This window comes from Pocillopora verrucosa, chromosome 2 (genome assembly GCF_036669915.1).
Source record: "Pocillopora verrucosa isolate sample1 chromosome 2, ASM3666991v2, whole genome shotgun sequence".
Classification (NCBI taxonomy): domain Eukaryota; kingdom Metazoa; phylum Cnidaria; class Anthozoa; order Scleractinia; family Pocilloporidae; genus Pocillopora; species Pocillopora verrucosa.
The window spans coordinates 12,374,881-12,392,918 of NC_089313.1; the positions used below are offsets into that span (position 1 = coordinate 12,374,881).

Below are 18,038 nucleotides of genomic sequence, written 5' to 3' on the forward strand. Positions count from 1 at the left end.
AAGATATCAGTTACAAAATGAACAAAAACAAGTCAGGTGACAAAGAGCCTGTTAGGAAATCCTGTTCTGCGAGAATTTTTGATGAGGAAGTCAATGTTACAAATCGTTCTGCTGAGAATTATCATGAGCCTTTGGAGGCCTCACACGGGGCACGAATCATGGCTAATGAGGTGGGCGTTTCCTATCATTACATCTCCTTTTTTTCGTTAAAAAAAGTACGTTTAGTTGTTTTAGAAGTTACAATTTGTTATCCGAAGGAGCATGAAAAAAAGAAGCTCAAGTGATTTTCATAACAAACGCGCAACTAGACCTGATTCAATATAGAAGCCGTGAAAATAGGTCGTAATTGGTTAATTTCAATTGTAAAACGGTTCCCTCCAAAAGTAGCTCATTTGAAAGTCTGTCCAACATTGACGAAACATTTAACGCAACTGGAACTTTTCTACATTAAAGGCGTTCAGGTAACTGAGTTTAAAAAACTTTTTTTTCGTGGAGAGATGAAAAAGCGCGCGCAAATGAAATTCCAAGATTATGACGCCACTCTTTGACATTCCACTATCTTCACGCGGGATTACAAGTTGATAATGCTTTGTATCCCAGCCTTTTAGCTCTATTCTTATTTCGTCAATTAAAAAGATAACATTTTTGCCAATTTTTTTTTCCAGTCTGCAAGAGAAAAGGAACAACTAACACAGAAGATCATCTACCTTGAAACACAGATTAACGGTTAGTTTTATGTGGTCACGCATGCATGAAAAGAAAAGTGCGCGCGAACTAGGAAACCATTTTACTAAGTGTTGCCAACCCCCCCTCCCTCCGGCTTCTCGTTCCGTAATAGATAGTTCCGTCTTTTGTGTTTTTCCGGTTAACTTTATCGCTCAGACCTTGAAGTTGTTCAAACTTCTATAATGAGTAATTGTAATATTAATTTGTGTTTTAACAGCTAAAGAGAAGGAGATTGGCTTTCTTAAGCAAACTCTCTTTGGAAATGACAGAGACATTGCTGATCTTAAAGAAAAACTGTCCCAGCTAAAACAAACTGTGGAAACAACTCAATCTGACTTTGTTAAGCACATGGCATCAATAGACAAAAAGCTACAAGAGGCAAGGAGCAACATTGCCGAGCTAAAGGAGTGCCTTAACTTTACTGTCCAGAAGGATAAAACAGAAGCAGAAGAGTCCCGGAGCAAACCACAAACGGTTAATGGTGAGTCTGCAAAGTGGGATAGCGTCGTATCAACTGAGTGGTGACAACGCGGTTGATACGAAGGCCTCGTCTTTATGAACTCATTTTATACTCCAGGAAAGCGTTAAGGGATGTAATTGGAGAGGAAAGAGAGGTCTGCATCACCCATCACTGAAAATAAATTGGTTCTTTCAGAAGCTAAGGAAAATGAAACATACTCAAAATCAACGAAACCAGCATTTACGGGCCTGACTTAAAAGTACGTTTCCCATTTCTCTAAAGACACAACTTGTAAATACCATTTTCCATCCTCAAGACAAGAAGAGCAATTTTACCCTGGCAACTTTTCAATAATCTTTTGATTATAATAAGAGTTCTTCCATGCAGTTTGATTTTCATTTCTTCTTCTTCTTCTTTTTTTTTCGTTTTTTTTTCTCAACCAGGCAAAGTTTACTTTGACTTTCAACCATCATGGTTTGACATTCCATCCAACAACGGTGGATGTTTCAAAGTTGAAAACTTTCCAGTTACAGCAAAAGATCTTGAAGCCTTAAGGAATGTTAAATCAAATTCGAGGACCGTCACTGAGCAAGCTAAAGGTACGAAGAAGGAAACTTGTAAAATACGATTCCTCCACAGGCCACATTTGCGCGAAAGCAGTGTAGTCTTATGAGTCGCAAACAGCTAGATACCTACGATTGATAACATGTTCTTCCGTACATCGGCTGATTTTTTAATTATTTTTTATCTGGGCAAAGATTATTTTGACCATCAACCATCATGGTTTGACACTCTATCAAAAAATGCTGGATGTCTTGAAGTTGAAAATGTTCCAGTTAAAGCAAAAGATCTTGAAGCCATGAAGAAAGGTTTGTAGAGGGAAACTTGTAAAATACGATTCTACATAAGCGATGGTCCAAATCTGTGCGAAGTAGTGTATTCTGAGAGTGACGAACCAATTAAGCCAATTAGAATTGTCGATGTACCCTTCAGCTTTACTTTTGCAATGTACTCGCCTGATTCTAATAAAATGAGCAACTTAATGAGGTGTTACATCACACAAATATAACACAGATTCCTCTGGTATTGAGGTGAACTTCTTTTCCAAGAAAACCAAAGTCGTAACAAAACCAACACATATCCCTACTTCCAACTTTGTTTAAGCTCAAACTGTTATGATTTCTGCTGCATTCAAGACTCGTGGCCTATCCAGTCAGATCAACCCTTTTTCGGAGAAGGTAGTTTTGATGGGAAAAGAGTTAGCTTGCTCCCTTATCGAGTGCTCAAGGTTACGGTTTCTGCGGCGGTTTAGAATAAATGTCTCGCTGAAATTAATCCACTTTTGGTTCAGTAAGCTAAAAATCTCAGGTATCTTTATGTGGAAACGAAATTCTCTGCCTTGTCATCATGAAACAAAACTTCATTTATCTTTTATCTAGGCAAAGATTATTTTGACCTTCAACCATCATGGTTTGACACTCTATTGGAAAACGCTGGATGTCTTGAAGTTGAAAACTTTCCAGTCAAAGCAATAGATCTTGAAGCCATGAAGAATGTTGAATCAAATTCAAAAGCCTTCACTGAGCCAGCTAAAGGGTATGAAGAAGAGAACTTGTAAAATACGATTGCACATATTTAACAGTCAACATCTGTGCGAACGGTGGTGAAGTCTTCCGTAGAGACAAACCAGTTAGACAATTAGAATTTTCAGTGTACCCTCTCGCCCAATCTTTTTTTCAACTGTCTAAAAAGTCCATATCCTTACCATCGTCCATTACATCTTATTATGGCGAGCACTGTTTCCCGTAGAAAAATATAAGTAAACTGTAAAATGCATGTTATAAGCTCCTGAGTTGAAACGTTGTCGTAAGACCTCGAAAGGTGTTTGCCAGTAAGACAATATACGAAAGTGTAGTGCTGTTCAGTAAATTAAATGCCAAAAATTAACCTATCAATAATTTAGCATTGCGTTACATGTAGTACTACCTGTACTTTCGTTTTACTTAAAATTGTGACATCGACTCGGATTCTCTTTAACATTCCACAGATCATCGTCAATGCGGGCGACCATGTCTTCTATCTTTCTAATTGCTTAATAACTTCAAAGCCGGGCGTTGTTTGTAACTTTGAGTTTGTTATATTTCATCGTCTTTTGAAAACTTTCGTGAGCACTGAAATAAATCAACAACCATGTCTTAAGGAACAAATATTTCAATTTTTGGAACATCATTTGTTAAAGCTTTTGTAAATATGTATGTAGCATTGTCATATTTGATAATTATTTGGTGAATTTTGACCAAATTTGTAAAAAAATTGTTCATCTCTTTTTTATTCAAATAAACATTAAATAACACGCAAATGAGGTGTTTCGAAGACAATATCAGTTTGAAAAAGTATGCTGGGATATGTTTGCATTTTGATTAGTGTGGTCCATGATGCACCATGCATTATTTACTGTAATAGTTACAGGCAAACTGTTGGGCAAACTTCTTGCTGATAAAGATAATGTCAGCTATGTAAATCTTGTCTGTTCACAAATGTGATTGAAGCGACTGAAAACAAAAAGAACACAGAGTACGCTGAATATCAACACTTTTTCCTCCAACCAGACACTGAAACGAGAGCATAACTTAGCATGACTATTGCCAACAAGAATCTTACCTTGCATGAAGTGGTTTAGTCCTCTGAGTTCGGCAATGTTTACCCCAATAACAATCAGCACGCCTATGCACTGTCTCTGTGATCGGAAAGGACATGCGCACAAAGGGTTACCTTTCAGTTTAACATAATATTTTCATCTGTAATCAAACCGATATCAAAATTCTAGAACGTAATTGGTTTTCAGCCCCAACTGGACAGCTAATGGATCATTCTTGTACTTCGACGGTGTATTAAAGCAATTTACCATTAAGAGTGGAGAGTAATCCAAGATCGCTTTGTGATTGGTCCAGAAAACTCGCACCATTCTCTCAACCAATCATATGCAAAACTAAAACCAATCTCGTCTTTATCGCCGGAATTGGCTCTTGAGGTTTTTTCCTTTCTTCTGACCGGTCGTCTGGATAACTTCGGTTTTGGTTTTACGACACTCAATGGAAAAGCGCTCTAAATCGCATGCCGTTATATAAACTGCTGCGTCCATTTTTATTGTTTTCACCTATGAATACGTTTAACCGATGAGTATCTTTTCTCTGTAACTTTGTCCCAATTTTTTTAATGTTGGTAACCGAACTTTGAGTCTCCCAATCCCACCTGCATGTAATCATTAGAGTGAAAAAAATAAAGACAGACTCCTGGGATACTTGCCTGGTAGCTGATCCATTGGTATGTCACGACGAAACTGGTACGCTAGCTCCTTGAAATTCCGCAATGCACATCTGTAACAGAGTACACATTCTGAGTTGGTATCATGGCTTGCTGCATCTACAGGAGAAAATAAGCAGGAATGCTTTAGCCTTCAGTTGTTGAGGTTTACATTAAGTTGACTTTCAATAATAAGTTGGGAAAACAAGCATCATAACTGAACCGGGGGTGGCTGCATTTTACTAAAGGATGACATATTATTGAAGCCGGAGAATATTCGATAACCATTCCATACTTTTTAATAGCAAACGTAGCAATGCAACTCTAGCAAACATAACTACGCCCCACACGTAGTATCTGGTTTTCTAACTTCGTGTAAGGTGATTAAAATGATAAAAGAAATCCAGTGGATGAAAAGTTTATTTACTTAAAATAACAGCGACCCCGCCAGGATTCGAACCTGGAATCCCCTGATTCGTAGTCAGATGCCTTATCCATTGGGCCACGGGGCCTTTCTCGGATAATAAAGAGCGCCAAAGAGAAATAAAACGAGTATTATATTCTGAAATGACATCCAACCCAATCGAAAAACAACTATTTGAATAAATTTATTTTCTTGTTGTTGTTGTAATTGTTTGAATACAAAGCCTAAGAAACAAAGTATTTTTCGTTCTGCATGGTTTTTTCTTATTTTTTCCCTCTATTCTTTGCATGAGATAAACAAGGCATGATTTAACCCTTATTATTAGTGCTTGACTCCAGGCAAAACAAACTTCTTCCCGACTCGTCTCAAATCTTCCAGCAGTTGGAGAAGCGTGTGTCTTGCAGCATTCTGAATAACAAAGGCTATCAGTCGCCTAAAAACTAATACAAAGTACTTTTTACCTATGACGACTGGTTCAATACACGATGCAAATCTGACGCTAATGGCGAGAAAGCCGCTGTCTTCCCCTGTTCTTTTACGACCTACACATTCCGGTACTACAAGACGCGTTAAGCCATAAAGTTGAACGTCCATGAGCACAAAAACGACTGAAAACGCCACCATAGCGTTGTAGGATCCAACCAAGGGTAACAGAAGCAAGCAAATACAAAATATCTCGTTCCTAGTTGATAGAGTTCAAAGATGCCTAAAAAACTTGAATTTAAACCCGCTGACCTTACAAAAGAAGTGGTTGCGGAAGAACGTAGCAATTCCCGTGTAGCTGTACAGGAGGCTTACTCGGTCCGAAGATATGTTCAGTGTACTTTCACAAAACTTCACCTATGTCGAAGAGAAAGACTAAACCCTCATCCCTTTTCTGCTTTCAGTAAAATAGATTCTGCTAGACGGGTTACATCACCTATCTGGGGTCCCTCACCTCTATGTAGACAGGCCCTAACCTGGGATGAAACTCGTTCTTCGTTTTCGCTTACAAATTTTTACTTTTCTATAAATACTGGCATTTTTTTCGTTTTAAGCAAAGGGCCATTTCTGAGTTTCTGGTCAAAGTAAATTAGTTATCACGTTTCCTCGAATAGGTGCCCGGATGCTTTTTCAAATTTCGGCTTAAAAAAGAAGGGGAGATTATTGCAAGGAAGGCACTTAATCGAAGTAAAACGGCAAAAAAAAAAGCTCTCAGGCGCATGAAATCGATGAAATTTAGCCGTTAGTCGTTAAAAAAAGTTCACCGTAAAAATTTCCCTTTAAAACAATGCAAAGAAACCAACCGGTAGCGGTAAAGTGGCAGAAATTTAAATTGCTAGCCGGATAAGCTATCACCCTTCAAGTTCTAAGGAGTTACTTTGTTTTCGGAGTCTTTGCATTCATAATCGCTTGCTCTCTGAACACGGAGTAGCCATTCTTTAAACAATGTACCAAATGCTCGCACATTTTGCTCTGGACTTAGGAAACCCGCGCAATAATATTATTTCACTTCTGCTGAGAAAAGTTATATGTATGTCGTTGTCTGCTGATATTTTTACGTGTTATTCATTAACGTTATAAAAGCATTTTAATGTCCACCTCTGGTGTTAACGCTTCAAGAAAATCCTACTGCCGAGACCTAATGCTTTAAATCCGGCGTGATGTCATGAAGTGACGGCATAAACACGTTACCATGCAACTAGTCATAAACAAATCAAAACTTCATTTCGCATCAAGAGCTCGGTTCATGCTAAAGCAACGTGAAAGAGAATGCATTTTTCTTGTTTATCGAATGGTTTGATTGAAGATATCAGTTACAAAATGAACAAAAACAAGTCAGGTGACAAAGACTCGGTTAGGAAATCCTGTTCTGCGAGAATATTTGATGAAGAAGTCAATGTCTCAAATCGTTCTGCTGAGAATTATCATGAGCCTTTGGAGGCCTTACACGTGGCACGAATCATGGCTAATGAGGTGGGCGTTTCCTATCATTACACCTCCTTTTTTTCGTTAAAAAAGTACGTTTAGTTGTTTTAGAAGTTACAATTTGTTATCCGAAGGGGCATGAAAAAAAGAAGCTCAAGTGATTTTCACAAAAAACGCGCAACTAGACCTGATTCAATACAGAAGCTGTGAAAATAGGTCGTAATTGGTTAATTACAATTGTAAAACGGTTCCCTCCAAAAGTAGCTCATTTGAAAGTCTGTCCAACATTGACGAAGCACTTAACGCAACTGGAATTTTTCTGCATTAAAGACGTTCAGGTAACTGAGTTTAAAGTTTTAAGTTAGAGTTTCCCAATTTTTTTAATGTTGGTAACCGAACTTTGAGTCTCCCAATCCCACCTGCATGTAATCATTAGAGTGATAAAAATAAAGACAGACTCCTGGGATACTTGCCTGGTAGCTGATCCATTGGTATGTCACGACGAAACTGATACGCTAGCTCCTTGAAATTCCGCAATGCACATCTGTAACAAAGCACACTTTCTGAGTTGATATCATGGCTTGCTGCATCTATAGGAGAAAATAACCAAGAATGCTTTAGTCTTCACTTGTGTTGAGGTTTAAGTTGAGTTGACTTCCAATAACATTAACCTGCGCTAACTCGAACCTTGCGCTAATCGGAACCAAACTTGGTCTCCTATGGATTTCTGTCTCACATCGACTGCAATGCACAAGAAAGCAAAAGCTTTAAGTCCCAAGAACATCTTTTAAGCTATTGCAAAGCCGCAAAGGGGGGGGGGGAGGAGGAGGGAGGGGGAGGAGGGAGGGGGAATAAGGATCCTGGAGTGACTGGAGTGCACTTAGCCCTTGCCTACAAACGCCAGAAGGTCGCTAGCGCCGGACACCCATCTCCCCCACCGCCCCTCCTCCCCTCCCTCACGAGAAGATCCCTCCTACACCTTAATAGACACTTCTACACTTCTACTTCAGATCAAAAACAAAACGCGCCACCCACCCACTGTCGTGTATTCTTCAGAGTCCAGCTTTAGAACACACTTCTGTAACAAGTCTTTTTCACAAATGTTTTGTTCGGTTAAGTAATCCTGTCGAGAATGAAAATGTTGACGTGTTAGCCTTTTCACTCACAGGTGTGACCAAAAGGGAATATTCCTTAAATATATCATTACAATTTCAAATACAAAGTGTTGAGAAGAAAGACCAATTAAACAAGGGGATACTGTTGGACTAACGTTAATTTAATGCAAAGAATTGATAGTTATATTTTGGAGTGAAAGGGTTAGATTTCTTACTCATTGAGTAAGAAATTTTCCAGCCTGAGTCTCATTATTGAGGATTTGTCAAGGAGCTGGTGTTGGATAACTGTTATGAAAAATACCTTTTCATGAGGAAAAGTCCCTCAAAGAGAAAAATGTTAAAAAAAAAACAATTTAGGGTAGCACTAAAGAGAATTCTTTGCTTCATTTACTTACGTTGTGCAAATTACACATTACACAATGAATCACTTAAAAAGAAGACAATATCATAGACTACACATCAGGTAAATTTGCTGAAAAATAAAAAAGTGGTTCTCCTGGCATTTTCATGGGCTGAAACCAAGTCATGGTTCATAAACTGCAAGATTAAAAAAAATGCATCTTGTTTTAAAGGATAATGGCACTATTCAAAACTTACCTTAAGTATTTTGGATTCATATGGATTGTTGTTGATTATTACCAAGAAAGTGTTATCTCCAATATTGAAATCTGCCACAAATTAAAAATATAATAATTATAATAATTACAAGGCTATAAATAACAAATGTCTGGGGAAATAAACTTTAATGCACTAATCTATACATGCACCAGTATGTGCCTGTCTTACTTCTTTCAAACAATGTGGTTAGAATTTAGGACACAAATAAATACACACTTTAATTTAGTTGTAACATATTTTGGTTACTTTTCTTTACCTTTGAATTTATTGAGACATCCCAAACAGCCACTTCCATGACAGCCCCATAGCAAATGGCAAAATGCCTTTTGACAAACTGAACCTAAAACAATATTCCCACAAAAAACACATATTGACTCTCTCAACACTAAGAGTAAGCAGCACCTAGTTTCTCCATAGAGTGGTACTGCTGAATCATTCATTAGGATCATGAAATTAAAGAAAATGAACACCAATCTAAGAAGCTTTGATTGTTAAACAAAATCTCCTTGCCAGTACCAAATGAAATGTGTAGAGAAGAGTAATGAGAATAAGGATACTGATGTTAGGGAGCAGAGGGTTAACCACTGTGGGAGACAGCTGATACATGTGTTAATGGAACACTAGAGAAGCTCAATTCTCCATGCAGGATTATATATAGGTAGCAGTACTGCAGGCAGTAAAATTTTACCTGTTACTGCCTGAGAGGGAGAACATTTACACATCTCAACAACTCAAACAGAGATAAACTTACACTTCTGGGCAGGAATACTTGCTGTCATTGAATCAGGCCATCTGTGTGGCATTGGCTGAAGACAGCACTGACATAGGATGTGGATCTGATCAGGAGTACATGTGTAGTCAGGTGGTGTCACACTTGTTGATGCACCTTTCAACAAGATTAGTAAACTAGAATTCATATGAAGAACAAGATTCAGCATTCATTTGATCACAACCAGGGAATATAAAAAATTATCTGAGTTTAGAGCATTGATTCAAGCCTGGGCCTCTTCAGAACCAGTTTTTTTGACAACCTGATTTCCCTAATCATACAACTGTGTATAACTGTGTTGCATGCACATCTGGTGAGAGTTCGGTTTTTTACACCTCTAAAACATGGTACAAAGTCTATATTCCTGTTGCTTCTCATCTCATGAGATAAACATTGGAACATCTTCCAAAATACCAAGCCACGCTATTAAGCAATGGAAAATTAAGTAACAGCATTGACCTACCCTGTATCTATCTCATTCCTAATGCCATGTTCATTAACTTGCACTCACCTTCACTAGCAGTACTGGCCATAGCTGTCAAAGTGGTTGGGGAAATGTATCCAGGACAGAGACGACAGTTTGTTGGAACAGACCTTCATAAAAAGAGTTCAATTCATAACAGTTAACTTAAAAAGAAAATGTAACTAAATGGCTTAGTTTATGTGATAACTGAAAAAAGGGTGCTTGACTGTTTTCATATCATTTATGCACTTACATTTCTTAAAGGAGTACCTGAGTGTTCACAAAAAACTTAAATTAAGAACTATATGTAGTTTAAGTTTGCCATTGTTGATCCTTTTAACACATCTTTATCCTTCACCCTCCCTACACCTTCCTAGCTTATTCCTACCTTTTCTACAGTTTTTTCTTGTCTTATAGTGACATTTTGAAGTATCCTTCAAGTTAAAGGTAGTTTTTTTACAATGCAAAAAATAACTCAGAATTACATGGCCTGATGCAGGTTCAAACTACTGTGTTATTGCAACCTTCTTTCTGTGCCATGTACTATTTTCTTATTTTTATAACCTACTGTATGCCATCTGTTCACCCATTATAGTGAAAACCAAAAACAATTAATTTGTTCTAAACTAACCTTATTAAAGAAGAAAATTCAAATAAACCCCCAAATGAAGAAGGCATGAAAGTTGCACCTCTGCTATAAAATGAAAGAGATATAATTAAACATGCTGAGGATTTTGCAGGTCTTTGTTCACAAGAAACCTTGAGTATTTAACAAGTTCAACAGTAAGCAAAAGATTTGATTTTAAGGTCAAAGAAAAATACTTAATGCAAACATATAATACCTTGTGAAGCTTTACTATTGTTGTTACATGCAACAAAGTTTGCATTGTTGTTGTTAACAACCATACTCAAGCCTTTCCCGCATTGAATAACTATGAAACTTCTAACAGGTTCAACTTGATAACTTGATTTTAAAAATTCTCCATTTTCATGAAACTTCCAGATCAATGTCCGTATCTGAGCGAATGTTCACCTACCCCTCCCCTAAACCAAAATTAACCCTAACTTGTTATCAGTTACTTGTTGTTGGGTTGGGTTGTTGTATTATGATGGCTACAATAACTGTGATTTTCCCTTCAAAATAATTCAGATTTGTAATTGCAAGCTCAAGAACTTGCAGTTGTATCTGTTGAGGTTCAATTTTATCCTTGGCTCAAGTTTTATTTTCCTTTGTTTCAAAACCATTATCATACATTACAATACCCAAAAACAAAAGAAAGTAAAATTTGAACCAAGAATAAAATTGAATCACAACATATCCATCTTAGTGTCTAAAGGCCTCCATTGTTTATCCTGTAATTGTATCTACAAAGTAATATCAATAAATAAATATAATAAATTGTTTCATACATTCTATCAGGGTCATCAGACTCACTGCTGTCATCAACACCACTGGCACTACTGACATCACTCTCGCCATCATCATCATCTTCACCAAAGGATGATGACGCAAACAAACCTCTTATATGTTTTGGTCTTAGCTGAAAAATAATTGAGTGTAGTAGCATAGAAACTTCAGTTTACTACATTACCCTTGACCCTTTACACCCTAACATCAGTATTCATATTCTCCATACTGTTCTCTTTACGGTGCTGATAAGGAGAACTTGTTTAACAATCACGAGCTTCTAAAAGTGGTGTTCATTTCCTTTATTCGACTGACCTTCACATTTGATTCTAAGGTAACACTGTAAGGAGAAACTAGAAGCCAGTAACTCTTAGAAGTCAAAGGGTTAAATTGAAAGATTGCTTTAGTTACTTATTTCTGGTTTTGATACAAAATAAACAGAAGAAAATAGAACAAGTTAACACAAAGCAGCTACTGATGACTGAACAAACTGTAAGAAAACTGCAAAATGATATTGTGTCAACTCACTTGATATGAAAGTTAATTCATAACCCTTTCACTCCTAAGATTTTGTTAGTAATTCTCTTAATGTCTACCATACAATTCTCATGATTTAAGTTTGGAGAATTTTGTTTTGAATCAACTACTAATCAACTAGTTGATACTTTTCTTTATTTTAATCACTCGTCTGCTTGATGTTGTTTTATTAGGAGGAATTCTGTCTTGGTCACTTATAGGAGTTACAAGGTTAACAGCCACATACCATATCCTCTGTAATTTTATTGTTACTGTCCATTTCTCTTAGCTCTTCTTCTGTTCGCCGTCTCTCTATTTACAAGACAAATACAAGTACAGAGTAATTACAACTAAAAATCACCGTCTTTTTTAAGGTGTAAGGATACCTCCTTACTAATCTGTATTCTCTGATATTTAAACTAACTATTTAAACAGTAATAGCTTGCAATCTAATGCCAGGTAAAAAATGTCCTTGAAGACTGCATTTACTGTACCTGGGTGTTCCTTCAAGAATGCTTCTACCAAGTTGTTAATGATGTGGTTTTTGCTAATTCTTTCAACCTTTTTACGACACTAGCAAAAGAAAGACAGGGTGGGTTACAAGACAGTTCAATAAAAATTGTTAACTTAGTTCTGAAAACTGAAAATGGGTTGTTATGGAAAATTAATACCTGTAAAGATAAGTTTCTATTGAATTCATGCTTACATGCATACCATGTCGCCATACCCTGTAGGTCACAAAGTTATGAAGTAATACTTTCCGAGATCAAAGCTTGAGGAAAACTGTGAGCTTTGAGGAACAGATAAAATCCAGGGACAAATACATGAGCATATTTCTGTGCAAAATAGAGCCTATTGTTTTTCTTATTCTTCAAATATTTTGAAACGCACCTGAAAATATGTATACGAACAGCTTAATGTTTGCTGCTGGTTTAATTGGGGACCTGTATTATCCAGAAGCTATGTTACCTACTCCTCACAAAACGTTTGTGGGTTTTTTTAACATCCCTTAAGGACCAGCATAGAGAAAATGCAGGAGATAAGATGATTAGAATGTCTAACCATACACACATGCCATGGCAAAGGCAACACATTCTTCTTCGTTATTTTAAGACCCTGAGTGACCTGCTCTGGGGCTCAAACCCTCAACTTCCCCTACAGCAACCTGATGCTCTGCAACATGTGCTCACTGTTAAAATGTTAAAAAGTCCTTCAATCAGGATCTTCTACTGGGCACCCTTCGGCACAACAACCCTTGACCAAGATGTGACTTGAATATTCCATCACCATGTTCTATGTGCAAACCACAGTCAGAATTAATATATAATTCCAGCATTGATGTGAGTTGCAGAACAGTTAGATGTACTCACAGATGGAATATCACCAGTCAGGAGAAGTCCATTTACAGTAATGAACAAGCACAATGGATACCAGGCTGTCTAACTCCTTTAATTATTTAACCATTAAAACAATTCGAAAAAACTTTTACTCACAGTTGGACATTCATTGGAGCGATCCATCCATTGTGAATAACAAGCAGCACAGAATGAATGGATACATGGCTGTAAACTAAAGAAAGTTAGACATTTTGGTGAAAAGTTATCACAAGGCAGATATACCCCTTACTTATAAAAATCATATTTCTTTCAAATTTTATAACTTTGTCAAATCAATGTGTCTAAAATAGACTAACTATTATATTTTATAATAATTAACATTTATTAAAATGCATGTGTGCCAAGAAGATATTAAGCAAAGAACTTTATTCTAGGGTTGGAGCCTTCTAGCAAATAGAAAATCCATTAATTTTCTTAGTCAAGAGAGAACAACACATTATGCTAATGCATGCATGTACATGTATTGATACTCTTACCTCACACAATCATGAAAGATGTCCTACAAGAAAAAAAAGCAATTGTCAATCAACACATTCTAATATTTAGCGTAAACACTAATAACTTCTTTCAGTGGAATACCTCTTTCCAGTGTCATGAGGGAGGGGTCAACAACAATAAAAGTCTCTGATGAGGGGCTAACACTCAAAATGTCAGCTTTAAACCCTTGACAGAGGCCAATTTACATTATCAACTCAGTTTATAATACCAAATTACCCTGTTACTCTCTCCCACCAACACAGCACCACAGTTTCTTTGGAAACCTACCCTCTTTATTTAACAATTTATATATATAGTAGTTTAAGGAAGGGTCAAGAAAGGAACACTCAGTAAGGAAGACTGGTACAGAAGTAAAAATCTTCAGAAGTTGGCATATCTGCAAAACACTCAGCTGGCTTCAAGCACGAAAACCTTTGCATGTGGAATGATAAAATCTTAATAACCTTACTTGGCATATACTACAAAGAAGAGTATCAGCAATGGAGTTATGAGGAAGAAGCTCAGGTTTTTTGCTACTGGAAGCTCCCTCTTCGCTTTCTTGATGCTTCCTTTTTGACACAGGTCCTTCATCTGTATCTCCAGCCTTAAATGTACATTTTAACTAACAGTTAACTGTAGATACTTGTGCTTTCAGACTGTTCCTACATGCAGATGTAAAATAATTTGCTAGTGTATTAATTTTTACAAGGACAAAATGACAAAGCCTAAAACAATTTTTCAATAGTGGCCTTGAATTATGTGTTTATCATTGATAGTGATTGTGGAGATTAATCAAAAACAGTAATTGTTTTTAAGGTGATAAAAGAAACATATATGGTGCAGTAATAATAATATTAAAAATAATAATAATAATAATAATAATAACTATGAAAATAATGATAATAATAACAATAATAATAATACTAGTAATAATAATTACAATAATAATGCAAATAATATTAATCTTAGTTTACCTCACTATGAGACCTTTTTTGAGAAACAAATGCTGCCTCACTTGGTTTGACATCTTCGTCCTCACAAACATCTTCCTCTACAGATGTATAATATCAAAAATGAATGAAGTCTTGTACTCTATCTTTAAGAAAAATATTTCTCATTAGACAACCTGAGCAACACTGTTACTTACCTGTATCATTGTCATACTCCAAAGTGTTATCTAGCAATTCTGCTTCTTCTTTCAAAACCTTTAAATCTTGAAAAACAAATGCTATATCTAGAAAAATAGAGACATATATGGACACTTAACCCTTTCAATCGCAAGATTTGATTGTTGATTTTCCCCTCAAGCTGCTTTACATTTCCTTAAAAATAATTTTCTTGATTACAAGAATTTGGTGAAAGATCAAGAAAACAACTTCCACCTGATAAAATTGAGTATTCTCATTACCTGTTTGTTGGATAATGTACGCCTGGATATCATATGGAAAGGTTTCATGTTACATGAATTTACCAATTTATTATCTATGCAGCAAAGCTACATGAGAGTCTTTTTTGTATCTAAGAAAAAGCATTTACCACTTCCAGGGTGATCCTTTCGATGAACTATTTGTACTTGGTCATTGTGATTGATCTGTATTTTCTGTAAGAAAAACATCTCATTAATGGAAGACTAGGATTTGTAAAAAACAATAACAACAAACAAATGTACACACTTTAACTACATCATTACATTGAAGTGTCAAAATACATATTACTCAATGACAAGAAGCATAACCATAGAAAAACTGCAATTAGCCTAATTTGCACCAAGTAAGGTCCTCACGGAATAAGTAATCAAGGCTTGAATAACAACTGAACCTTTGCTTCCAAGATGGGTATTACATATCACCTGAGTAGTGGCATAGAGGGTTCTTTGTTCCCAAAAAGGGAAATTTAATACAGATAAAAACATTACATTTTACATTACATTTTTAACAGTTACATGGATACAGGACACAAGGTGATTTTAAAGTCATGAATTTTAATGTACTGATTACAAACTCTGGTAAGAAAAATATGACCAGATATGTTACTACAAATCTAAAGCAATTCTCTACCAAGGACTTAAAATTTGGAACTCTCTTCCTGTTTCAGTCACTTGTTTGTCAAATCTTTTTAGCTTTACAATGAAATTGCAAAAGTTTTTACCACACATTTGCAGCACTTCCCTTTTTAACTATTGTGTTGTTAGTCAGGTGGCCCTCTCCCATAAGCCCAGTGGCTACCTGGGCCTCCTTGCCTTCTATAAATTATAATGCTGTAAAAAATTTTGCACAGTCATTTAAGAAGGCAAATAAATAAATGATGATGAATTGATGATAATGATAATATCAGACTGAGTGTATATAGAGGTTATGTATAAATTAGTTAGGTGTGTGGCCACAGAGAGGGGTGAGGTGACGGGTTATTAATTCTGATTCAATTGATTAAACACAAAAGTAAGGGCTCCTGATTTCCCTTTCTCGTTATGTGAAGGAGGAAGGAGAAAACAACAGAGGACAATATGTCAACATCATGACCTCCCGTGTGGCAGAATTTACTACCAATAATTTAACTATCAATATAATGATATTCACCATAATTGATCTTCTTATTGGTTATGCACTCTTCTTTTAACCCTTTAACCCCTGAGAGTGACTAGCATATAACTTCTCCCAACAGTATAACTCCTGCATCACACAGTAAGGTCATGAGAATAAAGGAAATGATCACCAACTAAATATTCTCTTGATCGATAAACAAATTCTCCTTGTCAGCAACTTAGGAAATGTATAGAAAACAGTATGAAGAATATGCATAATGATGTTAGGGTGTAAAGGGTTAATACATGTACCTTCCAACTTCTAGTAAAGCTATTCGAGATACCAAGTGAAGTTTAATGGTTTTTGTTTACGTGATTGATTATCAAACTGTTCATCATGATCTGTCTATTTCCCAGACTTTATGTACAATGAGTGGAAGCGCAGTGGCCTCATGGTTAGTCAACTCGACTCTGGGTCAAGTGGTCCAGGTTCGAGCCCTGGCAGGGGTCATTGTGTTGTATTCTTAGGCAAGACACTTTACTCTCACAGTGCTTCTCTTCACCCAGGTGTACAAATGGGTAACAGCAAAATATACTGGGGGTAACCCTGTGATGGACTAGCATCCCATCCAGGGGGGAGTAGCAATACTCCTAGCTGCTTCATGCTAAAGGAAACCAAAGTTTAATGGCGGCCCCATGGGCCACTTGGGCCTGTATAAAGGCTTTACTTTATATGTACAGTATTTGTCTATCTCTTTATCTCTTTATAATTCGAGTCACTTCTTGTAATTTTAAATTTTGCACACAGACTTCATTAAACTATTATTATATAATTACCTTCTCTTTGTCAATTTTCTTCCCACTCAACAATGATCCATTGGTACTAACAAGAAAACAAAAGCTGTAAGTTACTAACACAAGTTTTAACACATGCAATAGTGTAAATAGATCATTGCTGTGAGAAGTTTGCATGGAATTAAAAGCAATTTACTGAGTCACCTAAAGTCTTGAAGCCAAACTGTGCCACCTGGATCTCTTGTAATAGTACAGTGATGACCAGATACAAATTTGCAGCCAGGAAAGCTGATATCACAATCTGTGAGATATAACATTAGATTCAGCTTTCTCTTGCAATGGGTGGGTACAGTGTATGTCATAGCTGTCACAGCTGATACCAACATTGAGTAGTTGTCAAGCAAAGTTGTAAATAGAGGTTCTGCAGTTTATGACGGCTATGACAGGAGCCTTCTCACAATGCAAACTATTTTCTACGTAAGATCTCTGTGTAGTCCTTTACTGTTCTTAAACAAAGGCTGAGCATTACTCTTAAAGTGAACTTTTGTTTCGTCACTGTTTCTTTCATCAAGAAACTGCATGCAAGTATGGAGTAAATTACAATGTTTATGAAAATCTTGCCATTTTTTGTTATTGCATTCGAACACTTTGATCGAATTAATTTATGAGAAATTTTTAATTGGTCATTTAGTTCACCATGATTGGAATGCAAGAGCTGAATATTGCTGTGTATTGAATAAACTCACATTCAACAAAACCAAACCAAAACATATTAAAAAGAAATCTTTTGGGTTTCATCGCCATTTTTCCCTTTTTAAATACAAGTACGTATTCCATTTATCTCTAAGTCATCCTTGGAAAGTGATCTGCCTAAAGCTGCATGTTAACCATATAATATACAGAATAAAGAACCTAACTAGCTGATCGATTTCCCGTGTATACATTATATTAAAGGGTGAAATAATCATCTTTGACATTCGATTGCCTTTTGTACCCTGTTCTCGTACCTTCTTTCCTGCCCAGTGTGATCTGCTCTTTATCAATAAGGACGGGAGGTTTGCTGTCATGGGTGAAAATAACTTGTGCCCAATGGCGACCTTCTTCAAATTTCGACGCCATCTTGTGTGAACTAGTGTGA

At 36.4% G+C, this 18,038-nt stretch overlaps 1 protein-coding gene and 1 non-coding gene across 9 annotated transcripts; both read right to left on the reverse strand.

Annotated features, from left to right (window-relative positions):
- Window positions 1-1,019: 1,019 nt before the first annotated feature.
- LOC131784647 (E3 ubiquitin-protein ligase CHFR) lies at window positions 1,020-18,034 on the reverse strand. 8 transcript variants are annotated; one of them, XM_066162599.1, is made up of 24 exons: window positions 17,908-18,034; window positions 17,105-17,201; window positions 16,943-16,988; window positions 15,121-15,184; window positions 14,732-14,818; window positions 14,559-14,635; window positions 14,054-14,188; window positions 13,584-13,606; window positions 13,204-13,279; window positions 12,205-12,283; window positions 11,958-12,022; window positions 11,197-11,327; window positions 10,418-10,480; window positions 9,835-9,917; window positions 9,306-9,440; window positions 8,811-8,894; window positions 8,534-8,604; window positions 7,857-7,944; window positions 7,509-7,562; window positions 7,295-7,411; window positions 4,493-4,609; window positions 3,848-3,923; window positions 3,654-3,738; window positions 1,020-3,357 (listed from the first exon to the last, which is right to left on the reverse strand). In XM_066162599.1, exons 1-23 carry the CDS (start codon window positions 18,017-18,019, stop codon window positions 3,699-3,701), a joined length of 1,920 nt encoding a protein of 639 aa, XP_066018696.1. In that variant the 5' UTR covers window positions 18,020-18,034; the 3' UTR covers window positions 1,020-3,357; window positions 3,654-3,698. The 8 variants fall into 8 exon arrangements, with proteins under 8 accessions (XP_066018696.1, XP_066018697.1, XP_066018695.1 ...); XM_066162600.1 differs by lacking the exon at window positions 1,020-3,357 and having other exon boundaries at window positions 3,426-3,738; window positions 10,418-10,477; XM_066162598.1 differs by lacking the exon at window positions 1,020-3,357 and having other exon boundaries at window positions 3,426-3,738.
- Window positions 4,929-5,001, reverse strand: Trnar-acg (transfer RNA arginine (anticodon ACG)). Its single transcript has one exon. It is a non-coding gene; the product is annotated as a tRNA-Arg (tRNA).
- Window positions 18,035-18,038: the final 4 nt, after the last annotated feature.

Coding starts and splice junctions, on each gene's coding strand:
- LOC131784647 (XM_066162599.1), bottom strand. CDS start 18,019: ATGGCGTCGAAATTTGAAGAAGGTCGCCATTGGGCACAAGTTATTTTC. Junction 13,280..13,583: donor ATCTTTCATGATTGTGTGAG/GTAAGAGTATCA, acceptor AACTTTCTTTAG/TTTACAGCCATGTATCCATT. Junction 11,328..11,957: donor ATAAAATTACAGAGGATATG/GTATGTGGCTGT, acceptor ATTATTTTTCAG/CTAAGACCAAAACATATAAG.